Source organism: Pleurodeles waltl, chromosome 2_2, assembly GCF_031143425.1.
Source record: "Pleurodeles waltl isolate 20211129_DDA chromosome 2_2, aPleWal1.hap1.20221129, whole genome shotgun sequence".
Lineage (NCBI taxonomy): Eukaryota > Metazoa > Chordata > Amphibia > Caudata > Salamandridae > Pleurodeles > Pleurodeles waltl.
The window spans coordinates 1,024,260,097-1,024,277,742 of record NC_090439.1 but is presented as its reverse complement, the minus strand read 5'-3'; the positions used below and the strand labels follow the sequence as shown (position 1 = coordinate 1,024,277,742).

At 40.4% G+C, this 17,646-nt stretch overlaps 1 protein-coding gene across 1 annotated transcript in view; it reads left to right on the top strand.

Annotated features, from left to right (window-relative positions):
- Positions 1-16,807, top strand: part of HHLA1 (HHLA1 neighbor of OC90) — a 190,935-nt gene extending 174,128 nt beyond the window's left edge. Inside the window, exon 7 of the mRNA XM_069219243.1 lies at positions 16,557-16,807. Coding sequence (XP_069075344.1) covers positions 16,557-16,600 — 44 coding nt within the window. The 3' untranslated portion in view covers positions 16,601-16,807. The remainder of the gene's footprint in view (positions 1-16,556) is intronic.
- The last annotated feature ends 839 nt before the right edge of the window (positions 16,808-17,646 follow it).

The following is a 17,646-nucleotide window of genomic DNA, read 5'->3' as shown; positions in this document are numbered from 1 at the left end:
GATATCCTGTCCACTGTAGTACAATTCCCATACGGTACAATGGGATTGTCATACCGCGGACGGGATATCCATCATGTTTGTGACGGTGTGACGTCATCCTCCAAACTCTATATCAGACCCTTAGTAAAATATGTGCTGACAAACCAGTATGAAAAATGTAACTGTAACTAAATGATTTCTAGCTAGGATGCAGATGAAACTAATCACCTTTTTAGAGAGCTACAGCTGTGTGATTCTTCTGTAGTCTTCTTAAGCAATTATGTTTTGGCCTTGATTTCAAGTTGTATAAAAAGACTAAGCGGTTTCTATTTTCCTGTTTTTAAGCTTTTACAGTTTTACAATTTCAACATTTCAAAGTCATTACTATCACCACATTCTTGTCCACAGTCATTGTTACATATCTGTGTATGTAACCTGTATTTGTATAGTAAGAACCAATCTGAAAGGCAGATGAGCCTATTCCAACAGTATTTTTCTAACAACTTACATATTATTATTACAGCATTGTTCAATTCGGTTCTCATGGTTTCTTCACCTGTGGACCTCTCTGTTACCATTACCCCAATCTAGGTACTTTTTACCAGATGTTTTCTGTAATGCATCCCACAAGATAGTGTTCTTTCTGTTGCTCTTTAGCCGCAATGCTCTAGTTCAAAAGCCATTTCCATTATGCAGTGTTGAGATGTGTGCTGACATACAGACCACTGTCAAATACCATTTGGCAAGTATTAAGGGCAGTTTAAGGTATTTTTTTATTGCTTGGGAGAGTAATTAAGTTTAACCCCAGCAATGTGTAAAGTAGTAGTAATTTAAACCTGAGATCAACTCCTGGTTTTTATGGGACAGGGTAGGAGGGCTTAATTTAGAGACAATGTGTAAAGCATTTAGAAGTACCAAAACAGTTAAAAGGTTAAAACACATCACAATAAAAAACACACTACTTTTTATCAAAAAAGAGAAAAGAAAAATAAACAGGTACACACCAAAAGTGCAAACATCCAATGAGGGGAGCCAGAGATATGAATTTTTAACATTTAAAGAAAAACGTGCAAAAGAACAACTAAAGTTCTAACTCATTGTCACTGTTCATGGTTGACCAAGACCTATGCATGATTTCCGACCAACAGCATGTGAGCACAAGTTGGATATACCAAGCAGGACTGTCTTGGTCAAACATTTTACTTTCTAACCTAGGGCCCTAATTTAATATTTGCCATTCGGGCCATCCTCCATTCAGTCAAAGCAAACTACTTCTTAGCCCTGAAGGAGGTCTAATGACTACATTTAGAAATTGTCCTTAGGCTGGCAGATATTTAAACAATGGACAGGAATCACAGTCAAGGTAGTTCCTACCAGTGTATTATAACATTGCCATATGGCTCTGTCGAAAATGACAGAGCAGTACGGTTAAGTTACAATTTGATTTTATTTTCAAAAACAAAACCCAAAGTAGGATTTTGCTTTTGAAAATAAAAATACAATGCCTCCTTTCAATGAGTGTTATCTCCCATGGCAAAGGTGGCTTTTTGCAGTTTTCACTGCTTCTTACTGCCAGGGTTTTCCTGGCATTGAGTGGCAGTGAAAACTAACCTGTATGTTCACCCACCTAAACAAGGTGGGCAGACATACAGGTCAACCTCCATTGGCCTTTACTGCATCAGGCTTTTGGAGTGGTATAACCACAGCTGAGATGGAGTAGTCTCTACTGAGGTTACGCCCAAGGTTTGCCTGCATTTAAATTGGGCAGACTGATTGTTATGTCGACGGAAAGGATAATCTGTCACTGAAAGAAAGAAGTACCCTTTCCGCCAACATATAAATCGACTGTGAGTCTCTGAAATGGAAGTTGAAATCCTCCAGCAAGGCAACCTGTATCTCCTGAAGTTCTTTGGAAGTTGGATAGCCAATAGAGGAAGTCCTGTTAAAGTTGTTGGCAGGAAAAGCTCACAGTGTGAAAAATTCAAATTTTGCAACCAAGAAAGTCTTCTGTTCAGGTAGATACTTTTTTGCGCACCTTTGTTTACTCATGATTTCGAACTGTGCAAATAGGGCCTAATGTAGCATTTGGAAGATGCTTTACTCCTTTACAAATATGACAGGTATTGCATCAGACTTGTTACAAGTGCATTATATCCTATCGAATTCAGTCTTTTTTGTGAAGCTCAAAATCCTCCAATGGGGCCAGTCTGAAGCTGTATTTGATAAAGTCACAACATAATCTGACACCTTTGCTACGTGCTCTTATCGATGCACCAGAGGAGATCTTGGAAGTACCAGCTTTTCAGAGTTCTTCTTGATCAATTTCAAGGCTCCCGGGTGCTCAGTGACTGCATGTAAGGGCCACAGCTCACTCCAGCAGAAGCTACCAGCAGGGGCTCATCTAGTTGCTACTGAGCTGGTCAGCTGTGCACTTCAAGGAAAAGGCCTCTTGCAGCTTGTTGTATCTCTGTAGCCACACAGGTGGTCAGCACCTGGCACTAGGGGTCCACTTCTTTGTCCTGGGTACAAATGGAAGCAGGTCCAGCCCTCCAGGTCTCTTCACAGATGAGATTCAATTGTCTTCTGTTCTTGTGCAGTTCCAGAAAGGGTTCTGGGGAGCTGAAGGTGATGTCTATTTTTGTTCATTACAGTGGGATGGGGGCACTCCCTAATCAATGGGGAAAAGGTTTCTGGGGAAACCTTATCCATTTTCCGCCCCACATCCTGTTTGCTTTACTACAATCTACTCCAGAGTACACTCTTCTAAGGGAAATCCATGATTACACAAGCCTTCTGTCCTTGGAAGGAGCTTGTGTGCCAGTCAGGTGTGTGTTTAGGTTAATAATCAGTATCCTCATTCTAAGCTACACCAGATTGTTTCTGGAGCGATCCCCCTTCATGCAGGGATGACGCTTGCTGGTCTGACAGGAGTCACATACCTCACCCCAGACCACTCAGTTGCCAGGCCTCAGTCATTGTCTCTGCTCTGGGAACAGTTTTCATATCTGCAATAACTCATGAGGATGTTTTTTCCATCAGTTTCCAGCAGAGTGGGGACTCCCTAGTGAATCTTCTAAATGGGCAGATAATTCATTTCCCATTGTTTCAGGGGATCACCACAGCTATGTATCATGCACAACCAGGCCCTCATAATAGGGATCACATATTGCTCAGAGTCTCGTGGAGATTATTTATGTATGACTTCCATGTGGTACAAACAGCAATCACTGTCACGGTAAATGAGATTGCTGGATGGCTGAAAAAGCCCAGTGAAGTATGTCTCCTCACATCAAGTGTTGATGATGCCTATGGGCTGTGCTCCACAAGATCAAATATGCTTGAATTATGTGGCAAAGAGTACAGAGGCAGGCAAAACATAAAATCTTCCAGTTACGGTGTTGTCCTTGTTAGGATAGGAGAACAAATTACAAAATTTCCTAACAAAGTTCTAAAGTCCAGACACCCCAGCCCAATCCTAGGGTGCCACTTCATAAATCCAGACCTTCCAGCACAGTTTTCTTGGACATTTAAAAATGTCAACTTTCAGTGGTCTATTAAAAAAATCTTTCCTGGGAGCATCAGCTGTGCCCCACCAGACACAACTGCCCGATCCTTATAAATGCAGCCAGAGCACCTAGAGTCAGTTGATGGTCTGTTTTTCCAGTAAGCCCACTTTATTTGTGAAAATCACCAGTGTAATGATGATTACAGTTTCAATTTCAGAGATAATCAATTACAGATTCCGACTTAAGAAGACAGCCAAATCACTGAAGAAATGATGATTACAGTCCCAATTTTAGAGATAATCCATTACAGATTCCAATTTAGAAAAACAGCTGACACATGTTTCATCAAAGACAACTTTTTCAAGGCTGCAGAATCAATAAATGCAATAAAACACCCAATAATCTAATACAACCTTACTAATACTACATCTTGTACTGTATGAGGGCAACACCCTCCACCATGTTGTGCAATTTAATATTCCCTTGATTTATTAATTAAGGGAAGTGCACTGTTGGTAGCAGAGTGCCCATTACCTATTGAGCAATCATTACAGTATAATGTGTTTTTTACTAACCCTGCATTGGGAGGTGCGGAATATTTTGAGACCACTGGTACCAGGTTCCTCTTTTCCTGCAACTGCCTGATTGATCCCTCTGTTGCAGTCTCTAGTTGGCAGAGGTATGCACCCTGTCCACGTAGGGACCACAATCCTAGTAAGGTTAAGTCACAACACAACCTATATTATCCTGTGATCACCCTCTAGTGTCTTGGCACAGAGCAGACAGGCTTAACTCAGAAGGTGTGAAGTATGTGTGCAATAACTTATAAAGTAGCACAGTGCACCACCACATAAAGACTCCACACCAGGTTAGAAAAATCAAGAATCTTTATTGGTGTAAGATAAGGCAAAAACAATAAAAATCCCACCAGCATGTTTCCAGATATGAACTTTGAAATTATTTGAAATTATGTAGGTAAAATACAGTGCTAGAGCAATCGCAGGAGAAAATGTTTCTAATCCCCCTGTGGATTGTTAAATGTCAGCAAAAGCTACTGTGAAGTATTGTGCTTAATGAGCAATCGTATAGGGATCCACACAGGTCCTTTGAGACCGTGGGGTGCAGAACAGGACAATCACCAGGGGGCATGTCCGGTGTGTGTTTAAGGACCTCTCAGGCTGAGGTCTGACTCACAGTACCTTTACTATGAAGGCTCTCTGGGTTGGGGAGGCAATGCAGTGGTGAACCAATCCGGGCTTGTCCTCGAGGAGTCAGGATTGGTCTGGGTTCGGCACAGCACACTGACACAGTGATCTTTCTCACAGCGGGCAGCAAACATCTGACAGAGTCAGGGCTCATTGGAAGGGGTTTCCTTCAGCGCCTTACCACATGGCAGAGAGGTTGGTATTGGGGTCAAGGGAACAGTGCTCGAGGATTGTTTTCACCAAGTCGACGATCAGGCACTCACTACCAAAGTGAAGCGCAAAGCAATCGATCCTCTCCTCAGTCAGAGCACTTGCCAGTTACAGGTATCGGACTCATGATGTGCAGATTCCCACTACAATGGGAAAGTCTTTGATGGCCCTGAGACTTCGGAAACAGGGGGCAAGTCAGCAAGCCCTTGTAAATCACTTTTGAAGAGAAGGCAGAGTCCTTCCAGCAGGGTCAGAGAGCAGCAGACAACATGGCAACAAGCAAAAAAGCAGTCCTTCTAGAAAAGCAGTCCAGTCAAGTCTTTTGAGCAGCACAGCAGTCCTTCTGACAGAGGTTCAGTTCCATATCCAGAAGTGTCTTATTTTAGTGGGTCACAGACCCAGTACTTAAACCCAAAAGTGCCTTTGAAGTGGGGGAGACTTTGAAGAGTAGTTTTAAAGTGCACAGGTATTTCTTTCAACCCAGTCTGTCTGCCAGACCTTCTGTGGGGGGTTAAAAGTGCCTTTGAAGTGGGGGAGACTTTGAAGAGTAGTTTTGAAGTGCACAAGTATTTCTTTCAACCCAGTCTGTCTGCCAGACCTTCTGTGGGGGGTTATCAGTTCTTTGTGTGGGGTCAGGCCACTCCCCTTTTGAAGTGTAAGTGGGGTCCCTTCCTCTATACCTGTGTGGACTTCGATTCACCAAAATGCCAGGGGTAGTGGACCTGACATTACATTCCCTTTGACTCCTCCTCAATGATGTAACAGGAACATCACAAGAAGTGAGCTGAGGTTACTATCAGAGACCTGTGATGTCCCAGGAAGTAACACAGAATCGCTCTTTCACCCTGTGCCATCACATGAAGTAACACACCTGACCTTTGGTTGGCTGCATCACACAACAAGGTTGGAAAATCTCTAGCAGCTACAAATGAAATACTCTATAAACAAACATATTTCATTCAAATGCTGTTGAAAACACTTCCATGTTAGTGTCAGAAAGGACTTTGGTATATATGGTTAAATAATGCAGCATGGTTTAAAAAACAGTTTAATAGTGTACACTAGTAGAACAGATTATGGCGAAGTTGAAATCTCCCAATATCAGATAAGTGTTTTATAATGAGAAGGTCAATTGACATATCTTGTTCATCATATGTTTACTTGCTTACCCCAGGTTAGGAGGCATTGCACCTTCAATGATTTACTAACATAAATTTTGCTTACAGGTAAAAGTGCACAGAACCAGTAGACTACTTGTGTCAATTGGTAGTATGCTTGTTCTCTATTTAGTGTACTGAGATTATTTTAGAGTGTTAAGAAAAGTAAGGCACCACATTGAGAGAGAAGGTGTTGGCTTGAGAGTTAAGGGCTGTGTAGAGGCTAGAAAGGCAGATTTTACTCATGTGGAATATGATACTTGCTTCCATACTAATGCTGCATGACTATTAGAAGAGAACAGCGGGTGTCAAGTGATACTTTGTTTGCTTGAAGAGTCTGACAGATTTAGCTATTATAATGCTGCTGCCTGGCTCCCTTCAAAAGGAGAAGGTATTTAATAAACAGCAAACTGAAACAGAGAGCAATAGTTCTAGTGTCAATAGATGGAATCTTTTCTGCTGTCATGAGTAGATGTGGTTCTGAAGATGACTGGGCGTCTTGCTATAAAGAGACTGGCCCAAGGTTAATTTGCACTGCAGAGTATGAAAACAAGAAGGTGGCTGATAGTGCAGCGTACATGGTTTACAGTTCTCTATATTAGATACTAGCACTACAAAGAATTGTTGCTGAACAGATTCTTGGCAGTTCAGAAGAGAAAAATGGCTTAGTTAGACAGCAAGTTTAGCTTGGCTAGCAGGAAATCAAACGGAGGCCTCTAGTGCTTGGCAGCATGATAGATGTTGTTTTCATGTCCCTGGATAGAATTTGTGGTACAGTGACAAGTGGTAGTGCCTATGCTATTTGGCTGTCTTGACAAGAAAAAACTGATTGGATGGTAAATTACTGCATGGCTATCAGAAAACAAAGGAGAATGACAGTGTGTGAACAAGTGGTAAATTCTGTTTATTTGTCCATGGACTAGATACTGCAGTCTGCTAAGAATAACTACATTATAATAGGAGAGAGATTAAGCATCATAATAAGAGATAGAAGAGTATGTGGTTGCTTGGCTAGCAGGAGCAAGAGGACAGCCATTTAAGGTGCACTATGGAGTGTTTATACGTAGACTGATGCTATGAGTAGCTATTTAACAGATGTTATTTCAATGTTTTGATGAAGATATGATACATCACTGGACAACAAGTTGTTGCTTGGCTGGCCAGAAATCAATCAAAGTCAACCAGTGCTTAGAATTACTGTGTTCATATCCATGCACTTGACTAGCTGGTGTGATACCAAGGAACACTAATTGGTGCCAGGAAGGGCAACCAAACTATGGAGGGACTTTAGGGGCCCAGAATAAGTGCCAATGGGAAGAGATACCAGTGAAGGTTGGCCAGTCCAGAAGGAGATTTCTGGAGGTAGGTCTAGCGGGTGAACTGAGTGGCCAGGATTACCACAGTATGTACCAAATACTTCAGAGGGCTATCAGTCTCCCTGTTGGCATGAGTGGCCCCTTTTCCTGAAAAAAAAAAAATTACACACTTTGTGTACTACACGTAGATTTGAAAATGTTGCACAGAAATGTGAGATACAAGGCTTAGAGACTTCAAACACCCTTAATATTAATATTGAACACAATGAAACAACTTATCTAGTTTATCAATACAACTCATCACTCTCCAAAGTTAGACATGTTTTTCACAGTTACAAGTGACTACTGTTTGAGCTACAGCTGACCATTACTAATTGAATCTGCCTGAACCTTGCTGCTGGCCTCTGATGTAGTGAACCCTAACCTCCAAGAGGTGCCCCCAGGTCCTGGATCCTTGATGCGCATCAAAGTGCACTCCTCTAACACTAAAACTGCAAGAACTGGGTCCCAGGTGAAAAACAAGAGATTTTGGACTCTTCACTTTGAAAAGAACCTTCCCTGGACTCCTTGCGAATGCAAGCGGGCTTCAGTTAGGCAACAGTGAACCTACATCTGTGTGATGGTTCAACATTCCTGGATACAGGCCCCAGACTTCTCTGCCTTGAGTTCTTCACGTCAACAACATCAGTGCAAAGTACCGATTGTCAACCACCTCTTACCACTAATGATGACATCACCACAAATGCAAAGTTTCAGCCAAACCCTAAAGCTTCAGAAACCCACCATCAATGAGTCCCTCTCTAGATCCAGCCTGCAGCATTACCACTGATGAACTCTTCAATGAGTGCTTCTCTAAAGAAACTGGACATGAGTTAGAAGGTAAAGTTTCCACCGTGACAAAATTGATCTATATATCCAACCTGCGATCCATCGGTGGCAGCCTTAACTTTTGACTCTGACCTGGTTCAGCACACCCAGAGATCCATGATTGGTACTTTATGTTATTTCTACTGAAAACTTAGAAAATACATTTCACTGGTTCTGCCTTTTGGATTTTTGTCATTTTGGTGTCATTTTAGTTATTCAAATGTTCTTTGAAATGGTTTGGAATTTTTCTTGTGCGGTGTTTTATCTTTATTACAGTTTAAGTGCTGCATAAATACTTACACATTACTTCTAAGTTAAGCCTAACTGTTTTTGTGCCAAGCTACAAGAGGATTAAGCACAGATTTATTTAGTGACTTTTGTGGTTCTTCCTAACAAGGATTGTAATTATTACTTGAGTGCGGCTCTCGCACTTCTTAATTAATAATTCAATTTCTTACACTACTGATAGCCATGGTTTTCTTCAAAAACAATTTTCTCTAAAATAACATTGCGTTGTTCTTTAAGCCCTAAGCAATTTAATTAGAAAAACGTCTTCCAGTTTCTCTCTCTTACGTGCCTCTTTAAAAGAGGTATTGTCAGACCTAGTCTCAAAATTGAAAAGGCGGATCCTGGCAAGAAGGAAACTTATCTCTGGCCTCCCAATAACAGCAAAAATGTACATTACCGTTATTGAAACCTAGGTTTCCAGATCATTGCAAAATTAACTTTGTGATTCCGGTTTCTGTTCTGAAATCAGTGCATTTGATAAAAGTGCTAAAATAATTACAATAAATACAAATGCAAATTGATGGTCTCCATTACCAGGTCTCTACACTTTATTCTGGGCAATAAACTTAACCTGGATTCTCACAGTATATCCAGAGTTAAGAATGCCTAGTACCACTTAAAACTAGTAAAAGCCATCACAAAATGCATTCCTTAGGAGGGTCATAAACAAACTGTTCTAGAGCTTGAGATCTCCTGCTTAGAAGCTGATGAATCCATTGTCACTAGCCTACCTGTGATTCAAACAGTCTACCTGTGATTCAAACAACCCTTTCTTGAGCTTTCCTTCATGCAACTTCCAAAATGATACAATATACTAGGAAATTCGACCACATCATTTCAGTTTAAACTGTACTAATTGGATCTGTAAGAAATTGGGTTATTGTTCAAGGGGGTTGGAAACCCAGGAAATGCAGCAACCACAATCCTTTCAGGGTAAATCATAAAAATCATTACATTAATCTGTGTTTAACCCTCTGGTAGCTTGATACAAAACAATCACACGTAACTTAGAGGCAAGGTGTAAAGAATTTATGCAGCACACACACAGTAATTAAGTGCAAACACAAACAATTATACCAGAACAATAAAAATCCAATCTGTAGAACTGGAGGTATGCGTTTTCAAACTTTTAGGTAGATATAATGTCTGAAAACAGAAAGCACCACTTGCACTCATCTGGTCATTCTAGACTGGGCGAAAGTCATGATTTCAGGCCGATCCAAACGGCGCAAGGATCAGATGCAAGTGGAGCTTGGTGCATTTCCTCCCAGTCATCCTGCCAGGATGGCCCATCCTGTCCACACCTATGCCCCCTTTGTGTCATTGTCTGGATAGAATGCACCATTACAAACAGCAGAGCTGTTCACAGTCATGTGACCACAATACCGGCAGAAGGAACAAATGATTAGGAAAAGAAAATGGCAGCTTTCTAAAAGGGGCATTTTCAGTAATGTGATGTAAAATCTGGCTTTACCATTAAAGACAATTTTAAATTACAATTAATTTCAGTGCAAACACCATCTCTCTATCTGTTCCCAATTAGATGTTATCACTTATTGAATGTAGTAAGGTGACTCAGTGTTAGGCAATGGGAGAATGGAAAAGATAGGCCTTACAACAATGGAAATAGACTTTAGGGGTTTTTCACTGTTAGTACATGTAAACTTAAGCATGTCCTACTTTTTAAATACAATGCATCCTGCCCTATGAGTCTTTAGCGCTTATACTAGGGTGACTTATATGTATTAAAAAGGAAGGTTTAGGTTTATCAAAATGGTAGGCCCTAGACTTGTTTTAAATAAAAGGCAACTTTAGTGGGTGGCACAATGAGTGCTGCAGGGCCACTATTAGCATTTAAGTTATGGGTCCTGGGTACATTTAGTGCCATTTTCCAGAAAATTACTAGTAAGTTAAATGTGCCATTTAGGTATAAACCCTACAATTCTAAGAACAAACTCAGTTTCTCTGGCAGGCTCTGGATACTTAGAAGCTTCCAACTACAAAACCTCACACTGCAAGAGATTTCTCTCATCTGAATTTTACTTCTGAGATCTAGAACAATATACTTATTGACATCAAGGAAGACCCCTTACTTGTCTCTTTTAAAAAACACCTCAGTGAGCCTTTCTGATTCTAACATTTAAGAATCAACGAAGTCTCCGATCTGTATTACTGCATCGTAAGCATGAGGCCGTGACACTCCCACAACTTATCTTTGCGATGCGAGTGAGGCTATTCCCTTCTCTCTTTTTGAGATCCAAGTTTCACTTCTGCTCACCTTCTGCTTTTCTTTGCGTCTTCTCATCTCCTTCTCTATAGAAATCTAAGCCCTATCTGCTCCATCGCATTCTCGAGGATTTAGGTTTGACTTACTCTTGGGGTAATCCTGGTTATCTCCTGGATTACTCCAGGCACATTCCAAGAATATAGTAGGAAACAAAAAGTACTACTCATAGCAAAATTCTTCGTAAAACGGACCATTAATGTCTATACCTTTATCATCACCTTGTGAGCAATGTAAAAACGTATATTGCCTTCCCTTGAACTTTTAATCTTAGCACATGTCCTCTTCGAATCTACCAAATAGCTCTATTCTCACTGTGACGTAAATATTTCCTTATTCCTTTATTGTCATAAGTTAACATATGTATTCGCTGCATCCAACAAATCCCCTGCCACTTGTCTCTGTTAAATGCTCTAACATCCTTCTGAATTATGTCCACGCTGTTTAAATACAGAAATAAATAAAAAACAGAGAAAATAAAATACATTCATAAGGCCCTCTCCGGGTCCTCCCGCTGGATTGTTTTGTTCATGGAGAGGTGTGAAGTGTTAATTTATTCTCAGATAGTCAGGTTGTCATCTCTGCACCTTTGAGAGTAATATTAGTGTGGACAGGTCACAGCATTTGCAAGGCTCATGTTAACTCCTCTGACAGGATTCGTGTGTCTAGGAAAGGCACACCAGCAGACTATGCCAAAAATGCTGTAATTGGGTGAAGCCTGCCCATTCAACAAGCAATGTTAATGGTAATAAGTGGCTCAGTTTCTGTTAAAACTCTTTGCTGTCAGGATTCCTTTCAAGCTTCCGTGCATGATTTGCCTACCCCTTTGTGCCGCTGCCCCTTCGAGTTTGTCTAAGACACAAGGGTAGTGTTTTTGTATGCAGCGCCAGACATAGTAATCATTGTTGGGCTGCAATTACGGGCATCAGTAATAAGTGAGTTTTAATGTGTCTCTGCCTCATCACGCTACATGTGGCCAGCTAGTGGGTCTCCGTCCCTGAAAGATTCAGCCTCCTTCCTCATTCCTTCATCCAAACCTAGTCCTCCTTAGGTGCTTTTTTGACAGAGCATCCTTTTAATTACATTCCAGGTCGTGCTCAGGCCTCAGATTTCTTACACGATCGGTGAAGGCTTTCAAGCAAAAGTGGGAGTGTATTATCTTTCGTTGTATTTATTTATTTATTGCAGTTTTATGTGGCTCAAAACTGGCCCAGGAAGACTGGCGTGCTTTACAACAGAACCCACTACATATTTGTGTCTTTGTTAGGCACACGGGGATTAAGTAAATTGCCATTGATGTTCGCATGGGCATCAACAGAATTTTTTTCGTGGCGGGGAGGGGGGCGGTCCGTGGCATCCCAGACTGTTTTTGGCAGGGGCGCGACGATACTAGTGCAGGCAGTGTAGCACTATAATGGTACCTACAGGCTGTATCAAAATCCAGGGAAGGGGGCAAGCGCTCCCCCGTCCCCCCTTTCCTCTGTGGACACCCATGGATGTTCAGCCTAGGTCGGCTGCTGTAGTCACTGGTACACATCTCCCCCCCACGTGGTCAGGGACACATATCCACCACGTGGGAGTGCATTAGCCGTGAACTGTGAGTCAGTGCGGGAACTGGAAAAACCTTACTCTTAATAAATCATAAACTGGGGGCTAAGGAGCGGCAACGAAAAGAGGATGTAGTCCTGTGGCGATAAGTCAAGAAAAGCAGTCTGACATTCATCATATACATTTATATTTTTTAGAAACTCTGTTACAAAGAAATTGGCTACAAGGATAAACGTGACAGTAATTTTGTTCTGGCATAATAGGTTGTAAAATCTTTGTTATAATGCACAGTGAGGTTTGAACTGGCATTAAGGACCTGCATGCAAACTGCAAGACATGAGTTAAGAATATTTTTTTTTTCACAATCTTTTTTTATAAGGCTACTAAAAAGGGTTCCTTTGGGTCATAGTAAAGTCTTATTAGTATAGACAACACCAAGCACTGCATTATGTTTTATATCTGGACTTTTTGCTCCTCCCATCCATGCAGTCTTCACATACAATCCCTAACAGAAAAGACAATGGGGGTTATTCCAACTTTGGAGGAGGTGGTAATCCGTCCCAAATGTGACGGATTTACCACCAGCCGTATTACGAGTTCCATAGGATATAATGGACTCGTAATACGGCTGGTGGTATATCCGTCACTTTACCGTCACTTTTGGGACGGATTACCACTTCCTCCAAAGTTGGAATAACCCCCTATGTGTGACTCCGACACCTTGAAACCCTCATTGTCTTATCTAACATCCTGTACATCCATACTTTGATTTAAGCACTTATATTGTATTGTATTGTATTGTATTGTATTGTATTGTAATCGTATTTATATAGCGCTTACTACCCCTGACGAGATATATGATTTATTGTCAATGTATAATGTGTGCATGTCATGAGAAGCGCTCTTACAACCTACATCAGGATGAACAGCGCCATAACAGTATTGAATAAAAAAAAATAGTGTTAGTTAAATTGTTATTCGTGTAAATACTTGTACATACTGATACATCTGAAATTCCTACAGTGAATGCAAATTTCTTCCATAAAGGGTATGTGCAAAGTTAAAAGCTTACCTCCAAATCATAGTTTCTCTTAAGTACTTGGGAATTGATTACAAACTGTGTGCCTTTGTTCTCCCCATTGTATTGGCATGCAGGTGTTAGACGCAGATATCTCCCATTTTACTGAAACAAAAGGAGGTCTGGTGCCCTTCAAATTCAGCTTTTGTTTTGGGCCCAGAAAATAAAAAAGCCCATGGGTTAGTGCTTAATTTGTAAAAACAAAAAGGTGCCGGTGCCCAGAGCTCTCCTCTGAAACACGCGGCTGCTGCAATTAAATGTGTGAACATGGAATACCGAGACAGCGTAATCCTAAAGCCATCCTGGGCCTCTTTAATTCATTGACAGCCACTCGCTGCCCCTTCAGCTCGCTCTTGCAGCTTTCTGCTTTCCCCTATTGTGACGCTTTTTTGTTTTTTCTCTTCCTCCGTCTTTCCCATATGTGTCTTTTGCTCACAACAAATGCTTGAGGCTCAAGAATAAGCACCGGCCCTAAAAATAAGTGCTGGTGCTCTGCACCGGAAACAACAAGCACAAATTAAGCACTGCCCTGGGTGCCTGAACGTCTATGCTCTGAACATAAGGCAGCAAAGTGTGGTGCTGATGAATTGTGCCCCGGTGTTTGCACATCACACTGAGACAAATTCAGCACATTTCACTGGGGCCAGACAGCTCTCCAATCTGGCTCAATAATAGCTGCTGGATGCGGGATCTGATTGGCTCTTCCTTCATTTCAGCACTGTTGTGAGTACCATATTCCCAAAGCTATGACTTGAGTCGAGAATGTGACCAAACAGGATTACTGCTACATTTGGAGCAAACTTATAAGTAATTTTGAGTTGACAAAAGATTTTAGAAATACTCCTGGAGATGTTTGACATTCATAGATTTCTTTCAGTAGTCATTTGCATGCTTGTAAAGTTTCTCCACCATATGTAAAATTCTACATGCCTTGGTATTATATCTTTCGTTTTTTGATTTGCAACAGCAAAAACATGTTTATCACACATTGGCACCCTGTAAACTAATTTACTCCAGCCATTGACAGAAGTAAATATGTGTGTGTGTGCTTAGCATCAGAAACAACATGCAAGGGGTATGTGAATTTCAAGATTGTAGGCGTTCACTTAGTTTTAAGGTGAACCGTCCAAAAACACTGACAAAACCTACACTTATAAATTTACAAATTAAGAAATTTCATCATAATGATGGAATATTCACATTCACAAGTATGCTGTATGCACCACTTACAATCTTGATTCTGTTATTTGGGATGGGAATTTGCATGTGTGCAGGGGTAATTTTGAGTTCAAACTCCTGTTTGAATTATAAATTGGCACACTGTTGTCTGACTGTTTTAGATACCCAAGAGAAGTATTCGATTCCAGGCACAGCTTTAAAGTGAGTCTGTTCTAGGTATCCATTTATGGTACCCACACAAAGGTGAGCTAGATCCCCCCTACAAACATCAAATCGAAGATGAAAACAGAATTATTTCATCTTTTTGGAAATGCTAATGACAGAAAATTGTGCCACAAGCCCCAAATCACTACGGAAACTTAGGCAGAGGTCCACCACAGCTCAGCCCAGTACACTGTCATACATTTGCAGCTTCTCAGAGAACTGTATGCCTTGACACAGTGTGGTGTTACATACCCCCACTCTGCCAGGGAATATCCAATTAGGTGAATGCAGTCCTTAAGGGAACTAACAACCATCTCTGTCATCAATTTTCATCTCAACAGATGACTTCAGAATTCTTTGACACAGACCCGCTTTGTCCCACCCCCCTAAAAATTCCTCCCTCCCTTCAAATGTGAGGTGACATTTCCAAACTGAAGGTCATGTTCTGCAAGTTGAATTAACTGAAAACGGTGTTAAAATGTTTGTTCCAGTGCATGCATAGGTAAGATATAATTTTATATCTTTGGATGAAAGAGTAACAAAGTACTATTTTCAGAAACAAACAAAACACCTTTGACCTTCAGTATACCAAACACAGTGTTGCCCGATAAGAAAAAAAATCATCTAATAAATAACCTATTGGAATGGACTGTTGCTGCAAATGAGATCTAGGTCTCCGACGAGGTGAAAAGCGATAGCACAATAACTAAATGCTAGTGACAACACTATAAGCCTTTATAGGACTTCTTAATATATTTTATGCACCTTACTACTACAGAAATGCAGAAGGTTCAGAAATTCAAAACTCGATTCACAGAATCATCGCTTGTAAATATTTCAAACTTCTAATCCCACTTAAGTCTGAGGAAAACGATGGAGTAAGGAGGGAAACATTTGAGGACTAAACCTGGAGTCAGGAAATTATGGGCGTTCCCAAACATTTTGATGGGCATTTTTACCTTTCAAAATGTAAATCCCTTTCAAAACCATTATGAGTGTCCCTACAGTGCGAATGAATAAAGATCACATCTGTATTTTCTTTGTGTGTAGGGAAAGGTATTTCAATGGAAAATATTTTCCAAGTAGCACATGTCCAAATAACTACTTCTCTACAGTGTCCGCAATGTAGAAAATCGGCAGGAATAAGTTACAGGAGTCAGAGAATGCATGGAAATATAGGAAATTGTCTGAGGCAACTTACAATACTAAGGGCCTCATTTACTAAGTTTTTGCACATGGCAGTGCCACAAGCCTTTTTGCTGCGCTGCCCTGTGTCAAAACAAAAGGACATGAATTTGCCATATCTATAAGATACAGCGCATTCCTGTATACAGCACACATAGAGGAAAAAACAGGGAGAAATAATGGAATTTCACCCCGTTGCGCCACGTTAACTCTGACGAATTCCTGGACTTGTAAATCTGGGAATGCCTCACATTCCATCAGACTCCTTCATGTAGTGTGATAACACCCACAACAACACCTATGTTCCAGCACACTGCACCACCTTAGCATAAAAAAGAGATCATGCTCCAGTGACAAAGTGTGCCCCTAAGGCCTCGTAAACGAGGCCCTTAGATTTTCAACCTTTTCTCTCGTGCGCCCTATGTAACTATATATTATATAAGAAACTATAAATTAAGATTCTCTATTTCATTTGGAACTTGTGTAATTGTAAAAGTCAAATCGTTATAGTCAATGCCAAGACCACTGATTCTTTCTTTTTTTCCCACAGCTTTAAAGCAAATATGCCTTACAAATATCTGCAGATCAATCTAAAATCCAGAGGATAAACATGAAAAGAAGCCTTTTGTGTCGAACGTTACCTCCTCCTAAAAATGTATCTAGACTTTTCTAGTACTTTCCAAGGAATAATTTAATGAATTTTTGTGTAATGTACATTTTATAATGGCTTTTAAAACATTACATTTTCTATTAATAAACCATAAAACATTTTAAATGTAACCATAAAAAGGATGTTGTACAAATGTGTCAACTGGTTGTGTAATTTGTAAAAAGGAAATAAACAAGAAAATAAACATAACATAAAATAATCTGAAGTAGTTTTCTTAAACAGTGTAGTATTGGCTAATCTTTTTGCTCATATGCTGATTCAATGTATACTTTTAGCTGTAGTACATATCTAAGGGGCAATTCAGATGCCTGATATATTTTCAGATATATTTGCAGAATAAATAACATAATTTATATTCCATGTGTTAAGTGCCCAGCCATTACACTAATGTCAGGAATAGCCCTGGAGAAATTTATTGATGAGATGACCTGCTGAATGTTTCTGGCCTACTTATAAAATTGAGAGCATTTCCAAGCAATCAAAAAACAGAATACTTCAATCCTACTGGAAATACTAATGAGGCAGAAATTAGTGCTACGAGCCCTAATTCCCAATGAAAAGTTAGATATTTCAGCAGTGAATCACAGACACAAAATATACAAGCATTGGCAAAGCCAATCGGCTTCGCCTATGCAAACTCTATTGGTCTTGTCAATGCTTTTTTTTACACATTTTCTAAAATATATTAGCTATGCACTTTCAACGCTGCAGTCTACCCGAGAAATGCAGAGAGGAGAGGATGTGGCGTTATCACCTGAGCTGCTGGTTTCATTCAGCACAGCAAAGTGGCATGCTGCATTGTACTGAGTGAAAAAGTGATAAATATGGAACATGATGTTTAGTATGTGCATATTTTTGCATGGTAAACACAAACGTTCTGTCTAACTGTGCTGGCATTTTGACTCAGGAAACTTAGAGATTGCTAAACAGCCCGCAGTGTATGTGTACTAACCCTTAAATCATGGTAACA